The sequence below is a fragment of the Arachis hypogaea genome, chromosome 11, assembly GCF_003086295.3.
Source record: "Arachis hypogaea cultivar Tifrunner chromosome 11, arahy.Tifrunner.gnm2.J5K5, whole genome shotgun sequence".
Taxonomy (NCBI): Eukaryota; Viridiplantae; Streptophyta; class Magnoliopsida; order Fabales; family Fabaceae; genus Arachis; species Arachis hypogaea.
This window is the reverse complement of record NC_092046.1, coordinates 12,403,054-12,421,137: the sequence shown is the minus strand read 5'-3', so window position 1 is coordinate 12,421,137 and position 18,084 is coordinate 12,403,054. Positions and strand designations below refer to the sequence as shown.

Sequence of the window (18,084 nt, the reverse complement as noted above, 5' to 3'; positions counted from 1 at the left end):
AACAAGAGAGATCCTTTACCTATACATCTCCATAACGGAAGAAGCACTCGCAGCAGCGCTTATCCGAGAAGACGAGAATAAGGCCTAGCGACCCATATACTTCATAAGCAAAGTCTTACAAGACATAGAAACACGCTATTCATGCCTTGAGAAACTCGCATTCACACTCCTCACGGCCTCTCGACGTCTCCGACAATATTTCCAGGCCACCCATTACAGTCTGAATCGACTATTCTCACACTTATTCATACAATTCGCATGTTTTACGTTTTTCCTTCCTAATTTTGTGCTATGATTGAAAACATGCTTCTTTGGCCTTAAATTTTCTATGTTTAAATCCTCTCTTATTCCCATTCGATGCCTTGATATGTGTGTTAAGTGTTTTCAAGGTTTATAGGGCAGGAATGGCTTAGAAGATGGAAAGGAAGCATGCAAAAGTGGAAGGAATACAAGAAACTGAAGGAACTGCTAAAGTTGTCCAGCCTGACCTCATGGTACTAAATCGACCATAACTTGAGCTACAGAAATCCAAATGACGCGGTTTCAGTTGCATTGGAAATCTCACATCCGGGGCTTCGCAACGATATATAATTTGCCATAGCTGCCCCGAAGCCAGGCAACGCGCACGTGTGGATCACGCGAACGCGTGACCTGGCAAAAACCCAATCCATGCTAACGCGTGGATGACGCTCCCGCGTGACTTTGCAGCGACCTGTACGTACCAGAAATCGCTGGGAGCGATTTTTGGGCTATTTTTGACCCAGTTTTTGGCCCAGAAAACACAGATTAGAGGTTATAAAATCGGGGGATCAATCCATTCATTCAAACAACAAAAAAGATACAACTTTCATAATTCACAAATTTAGGTTTTAGATGTAGTTTTCTAAAGAGAAAGGCTCTCTCCTCTCTCTTAGGATTTAGGATTAGGATTTCTTCTTCTTTATTCCAGGTTCAATGTTCCTTTACTTTAATTTCTTTTCTACTATTATTTATTCTATTACTTTAGTTTGTTTATTTTCCCAATTTGGTTTATGAACTCTTCATGTTAGATTTGATTTCTTTATTCAATGCAATTTGAGGTATTTCAGATTTATGATTGCTCTCTTTTATTTATTATATAAATAATTTGGATTTTTCCCCTTTTGACTTTGGTTGAGTAATTGGTGACACTTGAGTTGTCAAACTCAACTGTTGATTGAAAATTGGAGTTTGTTGATTGATTTGGATCCCTCTAAAGCTAGTCTTTCCATAGGAGTTGACTAGGAATTGAGGAATCAAGTTAATTGGTCCACTTGACTTTCCTTTATTTAGTAACGGTTAACTAAGTGGGATCAATAAACAATTCTCATCACACCTGATAAGGATAACTGGGATGGGATTTCCAGCTCTCATACCTTGCCAAGAATTTTTATAGTTAGTTTGTTTCCATTGCCATTTACTATTGTTGCTTTTTATCTTATTCAAAAACCCAAAAATATACCTTTTTCCATAACCAATAATAAATCATACTTCCCTCCAATTCTTTGAGAGATGACCCGAGGTTTAAATACTTCAGTTATAAATTTTATTGGGTTTTGTTACTTGTGACAACCAAACTTTTGTACGAAAAGATTCTCTGTTGGTTTAGAAACTATACTGACAACGCAATTATAATTATAAAATTCTTTACCGACAGAAATCCAATCGTCACAAGTCCTACAAAAGCCCAACCTAGCAGGGAGGATGCTTGCATGGTCCATCAAACTGTCCCAATTCCAAATAAAATTCGAATCCCGAAATACAATCAAAACACAGGCCATGGTAGATTTCATCGCCGACATAACGCCAGGAAATCCCACCCTCGAAACTTGGAAGCTACACGTAGACGGCTCATCGAACACCACTTCTGGAGGAGCCGGAGTGATACTCGAAAGCCAAAACGGGATCGTAATCGAGCAATCTATTCGGTACGAGTTTCGGATCTCAAACAACCAAGCAGAGTACGAGGCTCTCTTGGCCGGCTTAACCCTAGCCAAGAAGGTCGGGGCAAAAATCTTGGAGGTATGCAGCGACTCACAGGTAGTCAGCTCCCAGGTCAACAGAGACTACCAAACACGAGACCCCCTGCTCCAACAGTACCTCACCAAAGTAAACAAGCTAAAGGAAGAATTCGATCATGTAACCATACAGCACGTCCCCAGGGAACGAAATGCAAGGGCAAACCTCTTCTCGAAACTGGCCAGCACCAAGCCGGAACAAGGTAACCGGTCGCTAATTCAGGAAGTCGTCAGGACACCGTCTGTATTAGCCATGGCCGACGCCGTCCTACCAGTCTCCAATCAGGAATCATGGACCTTCCCTGTCCTACAATACCTCCTCAAGAGAATGCTACCCGAGAACCCTAAAGAAGCAAATCGGATAAAAAGGGAAGCCGCCAATTACACTATCATAACAAGACAACTATACAAACGAGGATTCTCGCAGCCCCTGCTCAAATGCATCGAGCCCAGGGACATGGAGTACATACTCCGCGAAGTCCATGAAGGCTGTTGCGGTCATCACATCGGAGGCAAGACCTTGGCCCAGAAGATCATCCGAAGCGGATACTTCTGGCCCACAATCATTAAGGACTCCATACAGACAGTCAAAAACTGTGACAAATGCCAAAATCACTCAGACTACCACAAAGCCACCCCACACCAGCTCAGCATCATAACGGCGGATCGGCCATTCAGAAGCCCGGGACAACTCCGATACATCATAGTCGCAGTGGACTATTATACCAAGTGGATCGAAGCCAAACACCTGGCCTCTATCACGGCAGCTCAATGCCATAAATTCATCTAGAGAAATATAATAACTCGATTCGGTATCCCAGAAGTCGTAATTTCAGACAACGAAACCTAGTTCGCTGACAAGAAGTTCAGGGAATTCCTAGAAGGACTACACATATCCCAACGCTTCAACTCGGTAGAACACCCCCAGACAAACGGCCAAGTGGAATCGGCAAATAAAATTATAGTCAAAGAACTCCAAAAATGGCTCGATAAAGCCAAAGGACTCTGGGCTGACGAGCTCGGGTCGGTCCTCTAGTCATATTGGACCACCCTCCAAAGCTCCACTGGGGAGGCCCCCTTCCGCCTGACATACGGGATAGAAGCCATTATCCCAGTCGAGGTCGGGGACCCTAGTCCACGAAGAACCATCGGAGGCAACAACGAAGAGGCCGAGCGAGACCTCACAGACGAGATCAGGGCCGTAGCCCATATGCGAGAGCTAACCTTGAAAAAGGTACAATCACGGCGTGATACAGAGAGACTTCTCACCCGACGACCTGGTCTTGCAACGAAACGACATCGGAGCTCCCACACCAGGCGAAGGAAGGCTCACCCCCAACTGGGAAGGACCATCCCGAATCAAAGGAGTGGTCGGGAAAGGAGCCTACAACCTTGAAAAGCTCGACAGAACCGAGGTCCCGAGAACCTTGAATGCCGCCAACTTACGACGATATTACACGTAGGCACACTCCCTCCCTTAAAAATTATGTCTGTCACTTATAATTATCTTATTTTATTTTCCTTGTACTGTTTTTGGGTACTCTTTCCCCCCAAACGGAGGGTTTTAACGAGGCCCAAACTTAATAAAATTTCATTTAAAAATGCACTTTCCTATTTCTCCCTATACCTTCGTTACGGCAAAAGAGCAAACGGCCAACATCGAGGACCGATCACCCTCGAGGCCTGAAAACGGATATCCATAACACACGACTAAAACGGCCTACCGAGCATCCTAAGTCATAAAGACTCAGGAAACGAAAGCCAATACAAACGGCCTACAAGATAAACAGCCTGACTAGCCCGAAAGCAACTACTCAAAAAATCTAAGACCTAACCGTATGGCTCAATAAAGATGAAAGGGCTCAACCAGCCCAAACGTTTGAAAAGGCAAAGAATATCTAAAACACGGCCACACGGCCAAAATATCCAAAGTCACAAACACGGCCACACGGCCAACAAAACATAAAAAGCTACAAGTTATGAAAACGGCAAATACAAAAAAATACAAGACACCGTATTCAAAGATCCACGATGCAACCTTCCTGAACAATCTTGAACGCCTCCATAACGGATACGTCGGTGTTTGGAGCGAGAATCTGAGCCTGAGCCCTCATCGTCTCCTCGGCCGCCGTCATCGCCTCCTTTACATCAGCAAGAAGCTCCGTCTTCTCCTTATTCAGCACCTCCACCTCAGCCTTCGATCCCCCAACCTCAGCCTTCAGGGAATTCACCTCACCAAGAAGCACGGCAACCTGAGATTCAGCGTCTGAAGCCCGCTTCCGCTCCCCACCCAGTTGAGACAAAAGTGAAGTCTCAACCTCGGAGAGACGAAGGATCTCAGCCCCGGCCTCCTCAGACGACTTCACCGCCTTCTCCCTCGCCACCTCAGACACTTCAAGCTGCTCCTTCAACTTCCTTACCTCAGACTGAGCCAGGCGTAATTTCTTGTCAAGAAGGCCAACCTGAGCCATAACAGGTTCAGCCTTCCGAACTATCACAGCAGAACGAAGGAGGGCCCGATATACCGACTTAGCTTGAAAAGTCACGTCACAATCATCAAAAAACCCCGCGGTGCCAGGCATCAAATACTGATCGATGAAAGCCGGAGCGTTGAAACTCCGGTCCATCATGGATGGAATAGCACCTTCTTCCCCCAAATTCTCGCTGCTGATCTCCTCCGGCCTCTTCCGCTTCCGAGAAGCCTCAGCAGCCGAGACAACAACCACTTCCTCATCTTCGCCAAAAAACGCCGGGCTGGGAGAAACACGACCACCACCCCTAGCCCCAGCCCCAGCTGAAACCACCTCCTGCGATACAGCATGGGAATCCTCAATAGGACAGGAAAAAGAGGTAGTAGGCGAAGGCACCGACGCCTCTTCCGGTCCATAGCCGCCTTCAACCATGCCAAAGATGTCAGACCACCAGCCATCTCAACTGGAAAAAGGAAAAAAGAAAAATATAAGTACCTAATACGGTAACTCGGGTAAAAAAGAAAATAAGTAAAGGAACACACCAACAAAAGTCTGGCAAGCAACTGGATCCCCCATCACATCCTTAGGGCTCAAGGGACGCTCCCCAAACAAAAACCAAAGAACATTAGCGACGTCCCGATCCTCCAGAGACAAGAACTCCTGAGTCGTCCGTGTCAGGACCGACGGTCCCGCGCCAAAATTTCAATACGTCAGAAACTGACGCTCCCCCTCCAATGTTAGCCAAAAGGGATGATGCCCCCTAGCAGGACGCACCTTGAAATACCCCTCTTTAAAACCATGAAAAGAGTCCTCGTACAAACCGAAGACACGACGGTGAAGTTGGGCCCTAAACAACATGTACCCTTTCTTTTGCTTCCCCTCTTTGGCAGGCAAGGTGCATAAGAAGAGGAAAAGGAAAACGTTCACCGAAGCCGGGAGCTCCAGGAACTCACACACAAGCTCAAAAGTCCGTATCGCTGCCCAGCTATTTGGATGCAGCTGAGACGGTGCCACGAAACACCGACTCAACAACTGCTGAACAAAAGGCGAGAAGGGAAGTCGCACGCCAAGCCGGGTGAACATCGCCTCATATACCCACATCCAATCCAGAACGGTCGGCGAGTCGAGATTGGTGTAACAAACCCTCTCGTCGACCCCGGGAAGAGCAAGTTCATAATGGCGCTCGGCGTCGCCACCCCACAAACAGCCCCCTGATCGTGGAGCCGCTGAAGGTCCGCCTCCGTTATCCGCAACGGCGTCCCCCAAACGTCACTAGTTACCCAGGAATAAAGGGAGGTAACGCCCCCCGCCGGGACCACTGGAGCGCCCACACCCTCAGTCCTCCGGCGAGCCATACCTAAAACAGAGATGAGCACCACCATCAGCCAAACCGCACGGCAAAAATGGTGGAGAAAAATCAAATAGACACCACTACCTACTGCCAACTACATAGTGGTGCTCATCCCCTCAAAAATAAAACCCACTACCCCAAGAACAAAGCACCATCACACAAAAAACCAGGACACCGTCCCACCCCACGCCAAGCAAAAACCACCAAAAAGTAGCAAAAATACACAAGAAACACAGGCAGCAAAGCAATGCAAATTCACAAAAGGCAAAGGGAAAAGAACACTAACCTGATGAAACAAGCGTGAGATTGGGGAAAACCAAAACAAGGAGTCGAAGCGCAAAAAGCGACGAGCAAAAGGCAATGAAGGAAGAACTCACAGAAGAAGAAATAGGAAAAATGAATCAAAGTGAAGGAAGGGAGGCAAAAAACCAAAACGGTTTTGAACTTTGAAAAGACGAAAGTACCCCTCGAAGTAACCAAAACACGAGGGGCAAAAAGAAAAAAACAACCCAAGCGTCCCCTCGCAATAAATGCCTCCTCGAAAAACGCAACTGACAGTAAAGGAAAAGAAACAGGCACAGGAATGCCAAACGATCACACCAACTACAACACGAACTACGGAGCTGACAGACCCTACGGACTAACCCATCCTAGGACCCGACGCGCCGACCCTCCACAATAAGAAGAACCCCTCCGGCGAACCGAAGAAGGCCGCCAACGGCCGAAATCATATCCTCCAGCGACGAAGACCGACCTTGCTCGCTCTCCCGCTGCGGGGGCAACTGTTACGGATCGGGCTCACAGATTCCACACCCAGAACAACTTCCATACTCGGTTACCCGGGTCCGAACCATCTCGCCCTTCCAGAAGGCTCGAGACCGGCCCACTGAAGCTCATAACCAACTTTCAAACGTCTCCCTTATCTTAGCCAAATAAGATAAGATAAGATATCGGCCATCACTTATAAATAGAGGATCCAGGTCCCTCCAGGTATTCATTCACTCTGCACACCTTATACCTCTCAGATCCATTCTGACTTGAGCGTCGGAGTGTCTTTGCAGGTACCCCCCACTGACCCAGTCAAATAATCCAGCATCCGCCTTAATCCGCAAATTCCCGGTTCATCTCTCAATCCGTACCGGAAGCTTCCAGTCCGCTACCAAAGCATCACTCTTTTTAAATTCCCCTGCATGTTGCACGTTCCACCATTTTTAATTAAGGTTTTTTACACTAATTTACACAGCATAATGTTACTTCATCAAATCATATATTGAAACGTTTAACACCCATTAAATTATAATTTGGTCATTGTATCCTTTTCTTTGAGCTGTTGTTACGGGGTCTCCATTTGCTAAGCTTTATAAAAAGAAAGGAAAAAAAAATACTTTCAGAAAGATAAACAAATAAATTTGAGTGGTTAACAATATATATAATATGAAAAATCACTTACAAAATTTGTGATGTTATTAATGTTTATTTTGCAAAATACGAACAAATAAGCCAAAAATATTATAACTTTTAGTGTTATTTATTTATTTATTTCGGGGATTTTTAAATTGGATTTTTTTTTTTAACTTTTACTTTGATTTTCTGTATACACTCTATTTCTGCATCTAAATTTATACTAATTAAACTTATTATAAAACAATATTTTTTTCCCAAAAGACTGATGATTAAAATAAAACTTCTTAACCCAAGTATGCTTGGGTGTGCATTTTTAAAGAAAAAAGAAAGAAGCTAACTGTTTTGCACGCAAAATAAAAAACAATATTAAGATCATTATGCATTATTATATTATCTATGTTGTGATTTGTCACAGTTAAATGTCTAATTCTCTAATTTTAATAGATAAATAAATATTTAATAGATAATTATCAGTAGAGATAACATTTAGTTTCTTGATCTGGCCATTCATTTGAAATGGCTAGAAATTGCATACGAGGGTGAATAGTGCTTAGAAACTTCTTTATGAATCTAGTTTGTATTTATAATTTAAGATAAATTCTTTAATAATTTAAATATATGAATAATTATCAGATTAATATTAATAAATTTTAAATTATATTTATTATTTTTATTGATTATAAAAAGCTCAATCTAATATATGCGAAAGTAACCTAATTAATTAATTAAGTGCCTAAATCTTTATTTCCAATTACATCTCATCACTCCTCACATTGCTACTATAACTCTCGATAATCTTATTAGCATAGTTAATCAATTAAGAGATGGAGTAGTGTATTTATTTATGTGCAACACGGACGACAATAATTCTTTTGGTGCATAGAAGTGATAGAGCCACTTATTTTCTTGCTATTATTATTATATAATATCCATAGAATAAAGTATAGTAGATACTAATTAAATATATACACAGCTTATTAAGGAAAAGACTTCCATCATATGAGCTAATACTAGATAAGGGGAAAATGTTATTATATTATTAGTGTGACTCCACAAAATGTATCATATTATTAGCTTTTCTTCTTGTCGTTGGTGTAAAACACAGCCTTTAATTTGTAAAACACACCCTTCCATCAAGAGATTCTACAAATTTAAGGCTTTCTTATATGAAATCTTTCCCACCGTCTCAATATTTTTGGTGTCTAGACAAGGAAAGAAACAAAGCAAAAACTATCTTAAATCCGAGCGGATGATTCGTTGGAGATCAACACCAGGCCCAGACCAAATAACATGATTAGAGTTACTCTTGGCACCATATTTAGCCATCCAATCCGCAGCTCTATTTGCTTCTCGGGACACCCATTCAACGTGAATAAACCAAGGACGAGATAAAAGCTCCTGAATCTTGAGAACCAAATCTGTTACTTCAGATGAATACCCACTTGTAAGCTCATGCATGATGGGCAGAATGTCAAGGCAATCCGTTTCACATATAATATCCCTCAAACCGCAATCCCAAGCTAAAACCAGCCCCCTCCAAGCAGCAAATAATTCACATCTGATTATAAACCAAGGGGGAATGCTTCCAGAACAGCCCGAGATCCAATCTCCCTTAGAATCTCTAATAATACACCCAAATCCCGCTAAATTTGAATCCATATACAAGCTTGCATCACAATTAACTTTAAAACCATTGCCTACCGGTGGTTCCCAACACAGGCAATTTCGGAGAGATCTAAAGGCATTGCTTCGATTCCTGTAAAGCTGTAAGTTCTTGGCGGTAATTCTGGCCAAGGCAACAACCTTATGGTCTGTCCAAGGGTTGTCAGTGTTGAATATGTCATTGCACCTATGTCTCCATACCCACCAAAGCCCTGCACCAAAGGACGCCTCATTGTTAGCCAAGGCCTTCCGAAACCACTCTTCAAGAGCAGTACCAGCCGTCGAGTCCAGGATACTAGGATCCAACATATACCAGATTGCCTTTGATCGTTCACAGTCTCTAAGGCAATGCTCCATAGTCTCCTGTGCCTTGTTACATCGCTTACACATATCTGAAGAAGCTAAATGCCGCTTGAATCGAAAGGTCTCAGTTGGTAGAGCATCATGTAAGCTAAGCCACATAGTAAATTTGAACTTCTCTGGAATGTTTGTGTTCCACAACCAGTTCCAATTACTGTTGGCATTCCAATTTAATGTTTTCTTTAATAACCATTTGTAACCCTCCCTTGCACTATACTTTTTTGTTGCTGCAGGCCACCACTCCCACTGTGGCTCCAACTCAGTCAAACTAGGATATCTCAGACCACAAATAAACTGCTTAATCTCATGCGGAATAGGCGTGGTAAGACTATCAACCTCCCAAGACACCCCTTTCCACAAGTCAGCCACCATGAAATCTGATTCAGAAATATGTACATAAGGGACAAGGTTGCAAAGCTTACCAAAAGGAGTCCACTCATCATACCAAACTGATTTGTGGACATCCCCAATATTCCAATGAAGCCCTTCCTTGAGATGCTCATAGGCACTAACAATGTTCTTCCAGGTAGCCGATGAAGAATTTTTACTGTTTCCGTTCATACCAGATTGATTTCTGAGATATTTATGCTTCAGAACCTGCACCCATAACTTCTCACTATTATTTAGACAATCCCATACCAACTTTCCCATAAGCGCCATGTTAGCACAGGAAGTATCCCTAATACCCAATCCTCCTGCCTTTTTAGGAGTTATGGCAACCTCCCACCTGACCAGAGGCAGCCCTTTTCCAGTCTCTTGGCCTTTCCACAAGAATTGTCTCATCAAGGAATCAATTTTATTACATGCATACTTCGGGAGAAGAGAAATTTGCATTTCATAAACTGGGATAGAGGCCATAACCGATTTAACAAGACAAAGCCTCCCTGCCTTATTCAGTAGGCGTCCTTTCCAACTGGAGAGCTTCCTCGAAATTTTTTCAATAATCTCCTGAGCCATCTTCCTGGAAGCTCTGGCATGACCGATGTTAATTCCCAGGTATTTACCCAAATCATTGCAGAACCGGATGTTAGAGACCCCTGAGAGAACCTCTTTTCTCCTCTCTGACACCCTCTTGGAACACTGAGCCTTTGACTTATGAAGATTTACCTTTAAACCTGACGCTCTAGAAAACAAGTCCAAACAATGCATGACCTCTATTACTTGAGCTTTTGATGCCTTACAGAAAAGCAAAAGATCATCTGCAAACATCAAATGAGAGAGTCGTGGTCCATTCCTAGAAACCGCAACTGGGTTCCACAAACCTTGGGAAACTCTATGAGAGATAAAGCAGGCAAGCATTTCCATACAGAGTACAAAAAGATAAGGAGACATAGGATCTCCTTGCCTCAACCCTCTCTTCGGATTGAAATTTTGGAGCCTGTTCCCATTCCACAAAACTGCCAACGAAGAGGAAGTCACACAATTCAATATAAGATTAATGGTAGCCTTTGGAAACCCAAACCGGACCAAAGTAGCTTCCAGAAAACGCCAGTCTACCCTGTCATAAGCTTTTTCCAAATCAATCTTGAATGCCATGGTCCCTTTTCGAGACTTGGTGTTCCTCATGAAGTGCATAATCTCTTGAGCAATGATAATATTCTCTGTGGTTCCTCTTCCTGGAATGAACCCTCCTTGCAAAGGACCAATGATCTCCGACAAGAAAGGTCTGAACCTGTTAACTAGAACCTTTGTGACAATTTTATAAATTACATTACATAAGCTAATAGGCCGAAACTCCCGTAAGGAAGAGGGAACTTCCACTTTAGGAATTAGAACAATGAGAGTATCGAAAATAGCCGCATTCAGTGGCTCACCCTCAAAGGCTCGCTTGACCAGTCCACACACATCGTTGCTAAGAGAGTCCCAGAACTCTTTGTAGAAAATTGCTTGAAATCCATCTGGCCCTGGGGCTTTAAATGAACTCATGGTCATCACAGCTCTTTTAACCTCTTCAGACGTCACCGGTTCCACTAACTTTTGACAAGCCTCAGTACTAAGAGACGGGCAAGGAAAAGGCCCCATGGCGTCCAGGTCAATATCCTCCCTTGTAGAAAAGAGCTTTTGAAAGAAAGAATTTGCCGCCATTTCTAGAGTCGTAGTCTCCGTGGCCCAAGACCCATCCTCCAAAAATAACCCATGAATTTTGTTCCTCTTTCTCCTGATAACTGTCTGCAGATGAAAAAATTTTGTATTTCTGTCTCCACATCTCACCCATTGTTCTCTAGATTTTTGATACCACAACAACTCTTCTTGAAGAAGGACATCATTCAGTTCCTGATGCAAAACTTGCTCTTTGATCCTAAGCTGTTGATCCTCCCGACTTTCCAGAGTAATCTGAACGTCATTCAAAAGCCTCTCCAACTCCCTTTTCTTAACAAAAATATTGCCAAAAACCTTTTTATTGAAGCTAGTTGCATCTTTTTGAACCTCCAACAAACATTTGACTACATCCGGAGCTCCTCTATTCCAAGCTGTATCAACAACATTCCTAAAAAGAGGATGAGTCATCCACGCAGCCTGGAATCTGAACGGACGATGGCCCTTGATAGCCCTCTTTTCCATCTTACACCTAGTGAATAATGGGCAATGATCAGAGTGAAGGCGCGCCAGCACCTCAGTATAAGCCTCCGGAAACATTAGTCGCCAGTCCTGGTTGATGACTGCTCTATCGAGCTTCTTGGCCACCTGCACCCCACCTTTCACCTTCCTATACCAAGTGAATCTTCTCCCAATAGCTCCCATATCAAACAGCCCACAATCCTCCAATGTTTCCGCAAATTGTTCTGCTCTGGCAAGTCTAAATTGCCCCCCTCTAACTTCACTCTGCAATAGAACATCATTAAAGTCCCCTAACACAATCCAAGGTCCGTGGATCATATTAGCAATCCTTGTCAAGTCACCCCACAATTCTTTACGCCGATGTATATGCGGATTAGCATACACCGCACTGCAGTAACTAGATGTATTGCCCATAGTGATTTCAAAACTGATACATTGATCAACTACATCCAATACTCTCACAGAAATATTTGAATTAGAACATAGAACCCAGATACCCCCACTATGACCATTAGCCTCAACAATACCAACACCCTGGTAACCTAGATTATTCCAAAAAGATTTCATCCTCTCGAAAGCAATATGGGTTTCAAACAGAATGAAAAAAGTAGGATGAAATTTATTCGCTAACTCCTTACTATGAACCCGGGCCAATTTATTAGAGGCGCCTCTAATATTCCAAAATAGAAAGCTTAAATCTAAATAATCCATAAAACAATTTGTATTGTAAAAGGACCAACCTCAGCTGAAGTCCCTAACGAGATGATGAAGATCCACCATCATATCCCCCTGAGCCTTGCTTGTCCTTGTCCGGTTGTTGCCCGGTTTGTATGTGTCCCTCCACTGACAACCCTTCCAATTTGCCAATTTGCTGCTTGCTGGTGTCGCCAAGGCAGTCCGGAGTCGACGGCGAATTCTGCAAAGAAGAAGGGCGCAACCTCTTGTGTCCATTTTTGATAATGGCAGTGAAAGTCGGCACCGCAACGGAGACAGCTTTGCCCTTCACCCCTTGCTGTTTGGAAGATGACATGCGTGCCTTAGATCCGCTAACCGACCCGGTCTTCACCCCTGATTCGGCTCCTCTCATACGTAGCCCAAAGTCACGGTTCTGGTCCAATTTCTGATTTGAGCGCACCGGCATTTTATCTTTAGATGTTTGTTGGGCTTTGTTTGATTGACTCAATTTTCCTCTCCTTTTACCGCTGACTTTGGTCCAGCCAGCCTCATTTTCCAAATGTTGGGATCCCACTTCCTTCCCATGCAACGTATCATCTAATTCCTTCCCAATTTTTGCAACTATCACTGACTCTTTGGGATTGCATCCAAATTCAAAAATTTTCTCTTTTGAGGCTTCCTGTGGCTGCACCACCTGGGCCGCCGTCTCGGTCACTGATGTTTCCTTTCGATCCACCCTTTCCGAATCTATTGGGGTCATTCTGCATTCAGTTGTTGGATGCCCGAAACAATTGCACTTGTCACAAATAAGGTGTAAGCATTCATACTCCACCTTATATTCAAACTCATCGACAATCACACTCCGGACCACCGGCAAACCAAGATTAATTTGCACGCAAGCCCGAGCAAATTTTCCCCTTTCCGCCAACTTAGTAGCCAGATCCACCTTGACTGGTCTTCCCACAGCAGAAGCGATTCTCATCATGGCTTTATCCTGATAGTACCATATGCTCAAACCAGAGATTCGAATCCAAACCATAGTCTCCCCGAAAGTGTCCTCACAAGGTTTAAAATCCGGTGTCCATGGCTTGACCGCAATATAGTGACCGAAGATCATCCATGGCCCCCCTAGTAAAACCTTCTCTCGATCGTCCATGCAATCAAATTTAACTAGGAAGTACCCAAAACCCACATCCAAGATTTTATATCCACCGGTGATCCTCCATACCCCTTTCAATTTGTGAAACATGGCCGTGTAACTAAGGTTTTTTCCAAGAACCTTAATCACAATTGCTTCCTTGTATGGTTCAGAAAGGATGTTCCTAGCCTCTTTGGAGAAGCAAACTCTTGAAGGCATAGGATCTCCTTGTTTTCCAGTGACCACTGCCATGGAATCCCCATCTAGAGCTTTAGCCCAATTTATCCCTGTGGCTACCGTAGAACCAATAACCTTGTCACGGAACGAAATCTTGGAAGTCACCCTGGAACTAAGGTCGCCCTTACTTGATCCCTCCTTCACACCTGATGCAAACCCTCCCACACTCTCCCCCTTATCTCTTTCGATGGCATGGCCATCTTCTTCACCGTGTTTCACCCTCAAACACTCTCTCCCGCTCTCTCCTTCTCTCATTCTCTCTGAGTACGGAGTACGTCCCCACCGTCTCAATATGACACGTGTGACAATAATATATAATTTATGATATTATTATATGATGATCAAGTTATTTTAATAGTTAATTAAATTTATCTAATAATTTATTGATACAATAAAAATTAGTTAAAAATAAAATTAAATGACATAAAAAAATTTAGTTAAATTTGATTATAAAAATAATTTATTTATCTAATATTCTCAATAAATTATAACAAAATGTTGAATAAATAAATTATTTTTATACTCTAAAATTTTCTATACTTCGTAAAAGTATTTGTTATCATAAAACAAATAATGGTTTTATAGTTCATCAGATAAAATACCGTCATAAATTAATAAAAAAGTGACAGATAAAATATTATTTTTAAATTGGTAAAGTTATATTTAAGTAGTGTAAATTAAAATGTTATTTTTATTGATCAAATCATATTATTTTATCATATATAATTAATTAGAGAATTCATCTTCTTAAAATTAAAAAGTAAGACTCTTTAAAAAAAACCTTTTTATAGTAGGTATACTTATTATTAAATGATGATATCAATCTTTTCAAAAATATAAATCAATCTTTCTCACTAGGAAGAAAAATATGTCCTATAATTTAATATTTATGTTGTTAAAATAATCACCATAATTTATGTTATTGCAAATTATATTCATACTTTTAAATTAGATTATTAATTGTCAACGAATTATAACTCAAATGACATAATCTCGTAATTCTCACCTAAAAATTTCGCACTCGACTCTCTTCCTAACTTTAGGAAAAGAAAACTGAGTTATTAATTAGTTGCAACCTATTGGAATCTGAATAATTTAAAAAAAATAAAAAGAAGAAATTAAAGAAAGTTGATACATTTACCTAAATATATATATACCTTTTTATATATGAAATTAAAATTATAAAAGATATATATACAGAGAAATTATTGGAGTCTAATAATTTTTAATATTTTAATTATTATTTGATCACTATAAATATTAAATTTTATTAATTTATATATATAAATTTTAAAAATTAAATATAAATATAAATTATATTAATTTATATGTATAAAATTTTAATAAATATAAATACATATTATATATTTTTTATACAAAATATCTATAAATATAAAATTATTGCTGGTCATCTAGCATTCGTCGTTAGTAATTATTAATTTATATATATATATATACTTTCATTATTGGAAGAGTGAAGAAAAAGTGTAATTTCCTGACATAGACATGTGTACTTGCCTTAGGTTGTGCAGTGCTTGAAACGTGCTTATAAATACCCCCTGATAATGCTGTGGCATGCATCGTACACATAAATACATAAATAAATATCATATTACAGAAGAGAAATAATGGGGTTGAAAAAAAATAACAATGCTTTTGTGAAGATAGCAATATTGCTAGTTCTCCTACTAGGACTCACTACAACAACTGTTATGGCTCATCAACGCTTCCATCGAAGGCCCTTTGCTTATTATAACTCCTTTGATCCAAGCTTCCTATTAGATCGTTCTTATAATTCCTTTGATCCAATTCAATTCCTCAATGGTAACAGTTACTTTTACAAGTCAACAACCGGTGCTTTTTCAAGGTCAAGGTCAACGCCAATGCCGCCGGTGCCGCCACCGGAATTAGGTCATGACTTTGCTAATTGGAAAGCATGCTTTTGTGCTGGGTCATACTCTCCTGGATGGAAATGCATTGATATCAGCGATTTCTTTGGTGAAGAGTGGAAAAAATCATTTTTGTTTCTTAAGGAGGAGATTTTCTTTGTCCATACATCAAATGATGATGATGGTGGAGATGTTCCTGTCGGAATAAAATATTTTCACCCTGGATCACACCATAAGGGTTTCCCATGAACCACATTATGTTGCTCTAATTAAATATCTGATGAGTGGTTCAATAAGCTCAGGCAAATTCATGTTAGGTATTGTTGGGGAAATTAAAGGAAAAAAAAAATTCAAAAGAAACTTTAATTTGTGGGTTGTTTCACTTGTTTGGTTTAGTTTGGAATTGAACTTTGGATTATGGTGATGCATAGTGATATGTTTGTGTTGTTTAAAGTAATAGTTTTTATGAAGTCAACATGAACTTTTAGTTTGTGCTTTGTACGAGGAATGAATAATTTGTAAATGCCATGTGGTGTTTTTAATTTAACTAATTTAATAACAACTCTGCTAAATAACTAACAGGATCATGTCAACTCCTACCAATTTTTATTGAGTTAGATCTCAAAACCTAAAAAAGAAAAAATCTCATTTTTCTCTTTCCGATCTTAATTCAAAATTTAGCTTTAACCTTTTTATCTATCACCTTTTACCATTACTCATGTTCTTCTTCTCACCTCCATCAATGACACTAGCTTCACTGCTCAGCCTCCTTCACTCGCCGCTTCTGCCACTGTCGACGGGTCTCCTTGGCACCGCCTCTGCCTGCCACCTACGCAACCCGAGTTGCTCCCCTACCCATGAGGACGCCGTCGTCTTCAATACCACAACACAACGTTGCTGCTTCTCACGGAGGTTGACGTCGCCGCGGGAGTCCTTCTCGTCTAAAGGCGTTGATGACGCACTGCCTCCTCCAGGCTGCAACAACAACTGCCTCTGTGTCCACGCCGCCTCGCCGTGTCTCGTTGCTGATCATCGCACGCCGCTCTCTGCAATTATCATGGTGTTCTCTAATTGGTTAGTATATTGTTAGGGTTTTAAGTAATAGTAGATGCTTCGATTTTGTTTCAGGGTTAAGACTCTTGGTATTCGTGGTTCTTATGTGATGTTCTTCTAATTTCTGTTAGATTAATGAATTTTTCGTTGATTTTAATTGTTGGATATTTCTTTTGGGTAGCTTGATACAATTTTCTTGTAACTTTTTTTGAATTGCAGTTCATTGAGCTCCTTTAATTCATGCTTGTCTTAGTGGGAATATAATGGTGTATATTGATTTTAAGGCCGAATTTTTTATTTTGGACTTTCATGTCATGTAATTTCATTTAATTTTCATTTGTTATTATGTGTTTGTTACTTGGTTATATGTATGTTTGGTGTAACTTTGCTATTTTTAGCTATATGCTATGATGAGTTTATTGACTTTTTATTGGTTATATGCTACAATAGAAACACCAAAGAATTGAATTTACCAAAAATTCATCATTACTAAACACCAATTCACTATGATGAGATGTTAAATTGGTTATGAATGGCTAGTCTTTGTTTATAGCTATGATGAATTTCTTCTGTTGTTGATTTAGGAGCAAAGTAGGAACTTTTAAATGGTTGATCACATGGTGATTGACATAAATTCTTAAGAGAAGGCTTGTTCTAATTTTTCGAGAGATGCATAGATGGAGAAGAAATAAAAGATTGTGCAGTATAGAAGAGAAAGACTTGATAGGACTCTTGCCTCACTTGATCTTACAAATGATGAAATGCTCAAAACACATGTCGAAAGCCAACTTGTATGTTCTTTGGAACAAAAAGTAGAATGTCACGTCCCTTCTGTCCTTTGAATTCATTTAGAAATGGTACTAGCTTGGTGGAGCCATTATTTTTAGTTAAATTATTTTTTTATAGGTTTTTAAGATACTTCGTTTGATTAATTAGCATACAAGGAGAAGTTGTTAGAAATGAAGATGGCAGAGGCATCTTGTAACACCCTATTACACAGAGTTTTACGCTTAAGTCATAGAACAGAGGTAATGTGGTGCTACGGACCTCTAAACAGCAAAATAAATACATAATAGAGAATAAGATAATATACTAGGAGCCTTGAAACGAATCCGGTAAGCAAAAATTGCAAAATGAAAAGCGCAGCGTTCAAAGGAAATGATTACTTGCGTGCTAAGAAACCTAATAAGAACATGATAAAACATTAAACAAAAGGATAAAGGAAAGCCAAGGAACAGCATAACGAGCC

General features: G+C 40.8%; 1 protein-coding gene across 1 annotated transcript; it reads right to left on the bottom strand.

The window, feature by feature from the left end:
* Nucleotides 1–5,209: 5,209 nt before the first annotated feature.
* On the bottom strand, nucleotides 5,210–12,410 carry LOC140176030 (uncharacterized). Its single transcript, XM_072205875.1, has 6 exons — nucleotides 10,199–12,410; nucleotides 9,707–10,045; nucleotides 8,964–9,403; nucleotides 6,529–6,640; nucleotides 6,323–6,409; nucleotides 5,210–5,718 (listed from the first exon to the last, which is right to left on the bottom strand). Exons 1-6 carry the CDS (start codon nucleotides 12,408–12,410, stop codon nucleotides 5,210–5,212), a joined length of 3,699 nt encoding a protein of 1,232 aa, XP_072061976.1.
* Between the last annotated feature and the right edge of the window lie 5,674 nt (nucleotides 12,411–18,084).

Bases quoted from the DNA above. Each gene is read 5' to 3' on its own strand.
- LOC140176030 (XM_072205875.1), bottom strand. From the start codon at position 12,410: ATGAAATCTTTTTGGAATAATCTAGGTTACCAGGGTGTTGGTATTGTT. The intron at 9,404-9,706 runs GTAAGCTTTGCA...CAAACATTCCAG, and splicing joins TGATGAGTGGACTCCTTTTG to AGAAGTTCAAATTTACTATG. The intron at 5,719-6,322 runs GTACTTTCGTCT...CTCCACGATCAG, and splicing joins TGTTTTGGTTACTTCGAGGG to GGGGCTGTTTGTGGGGTGGC.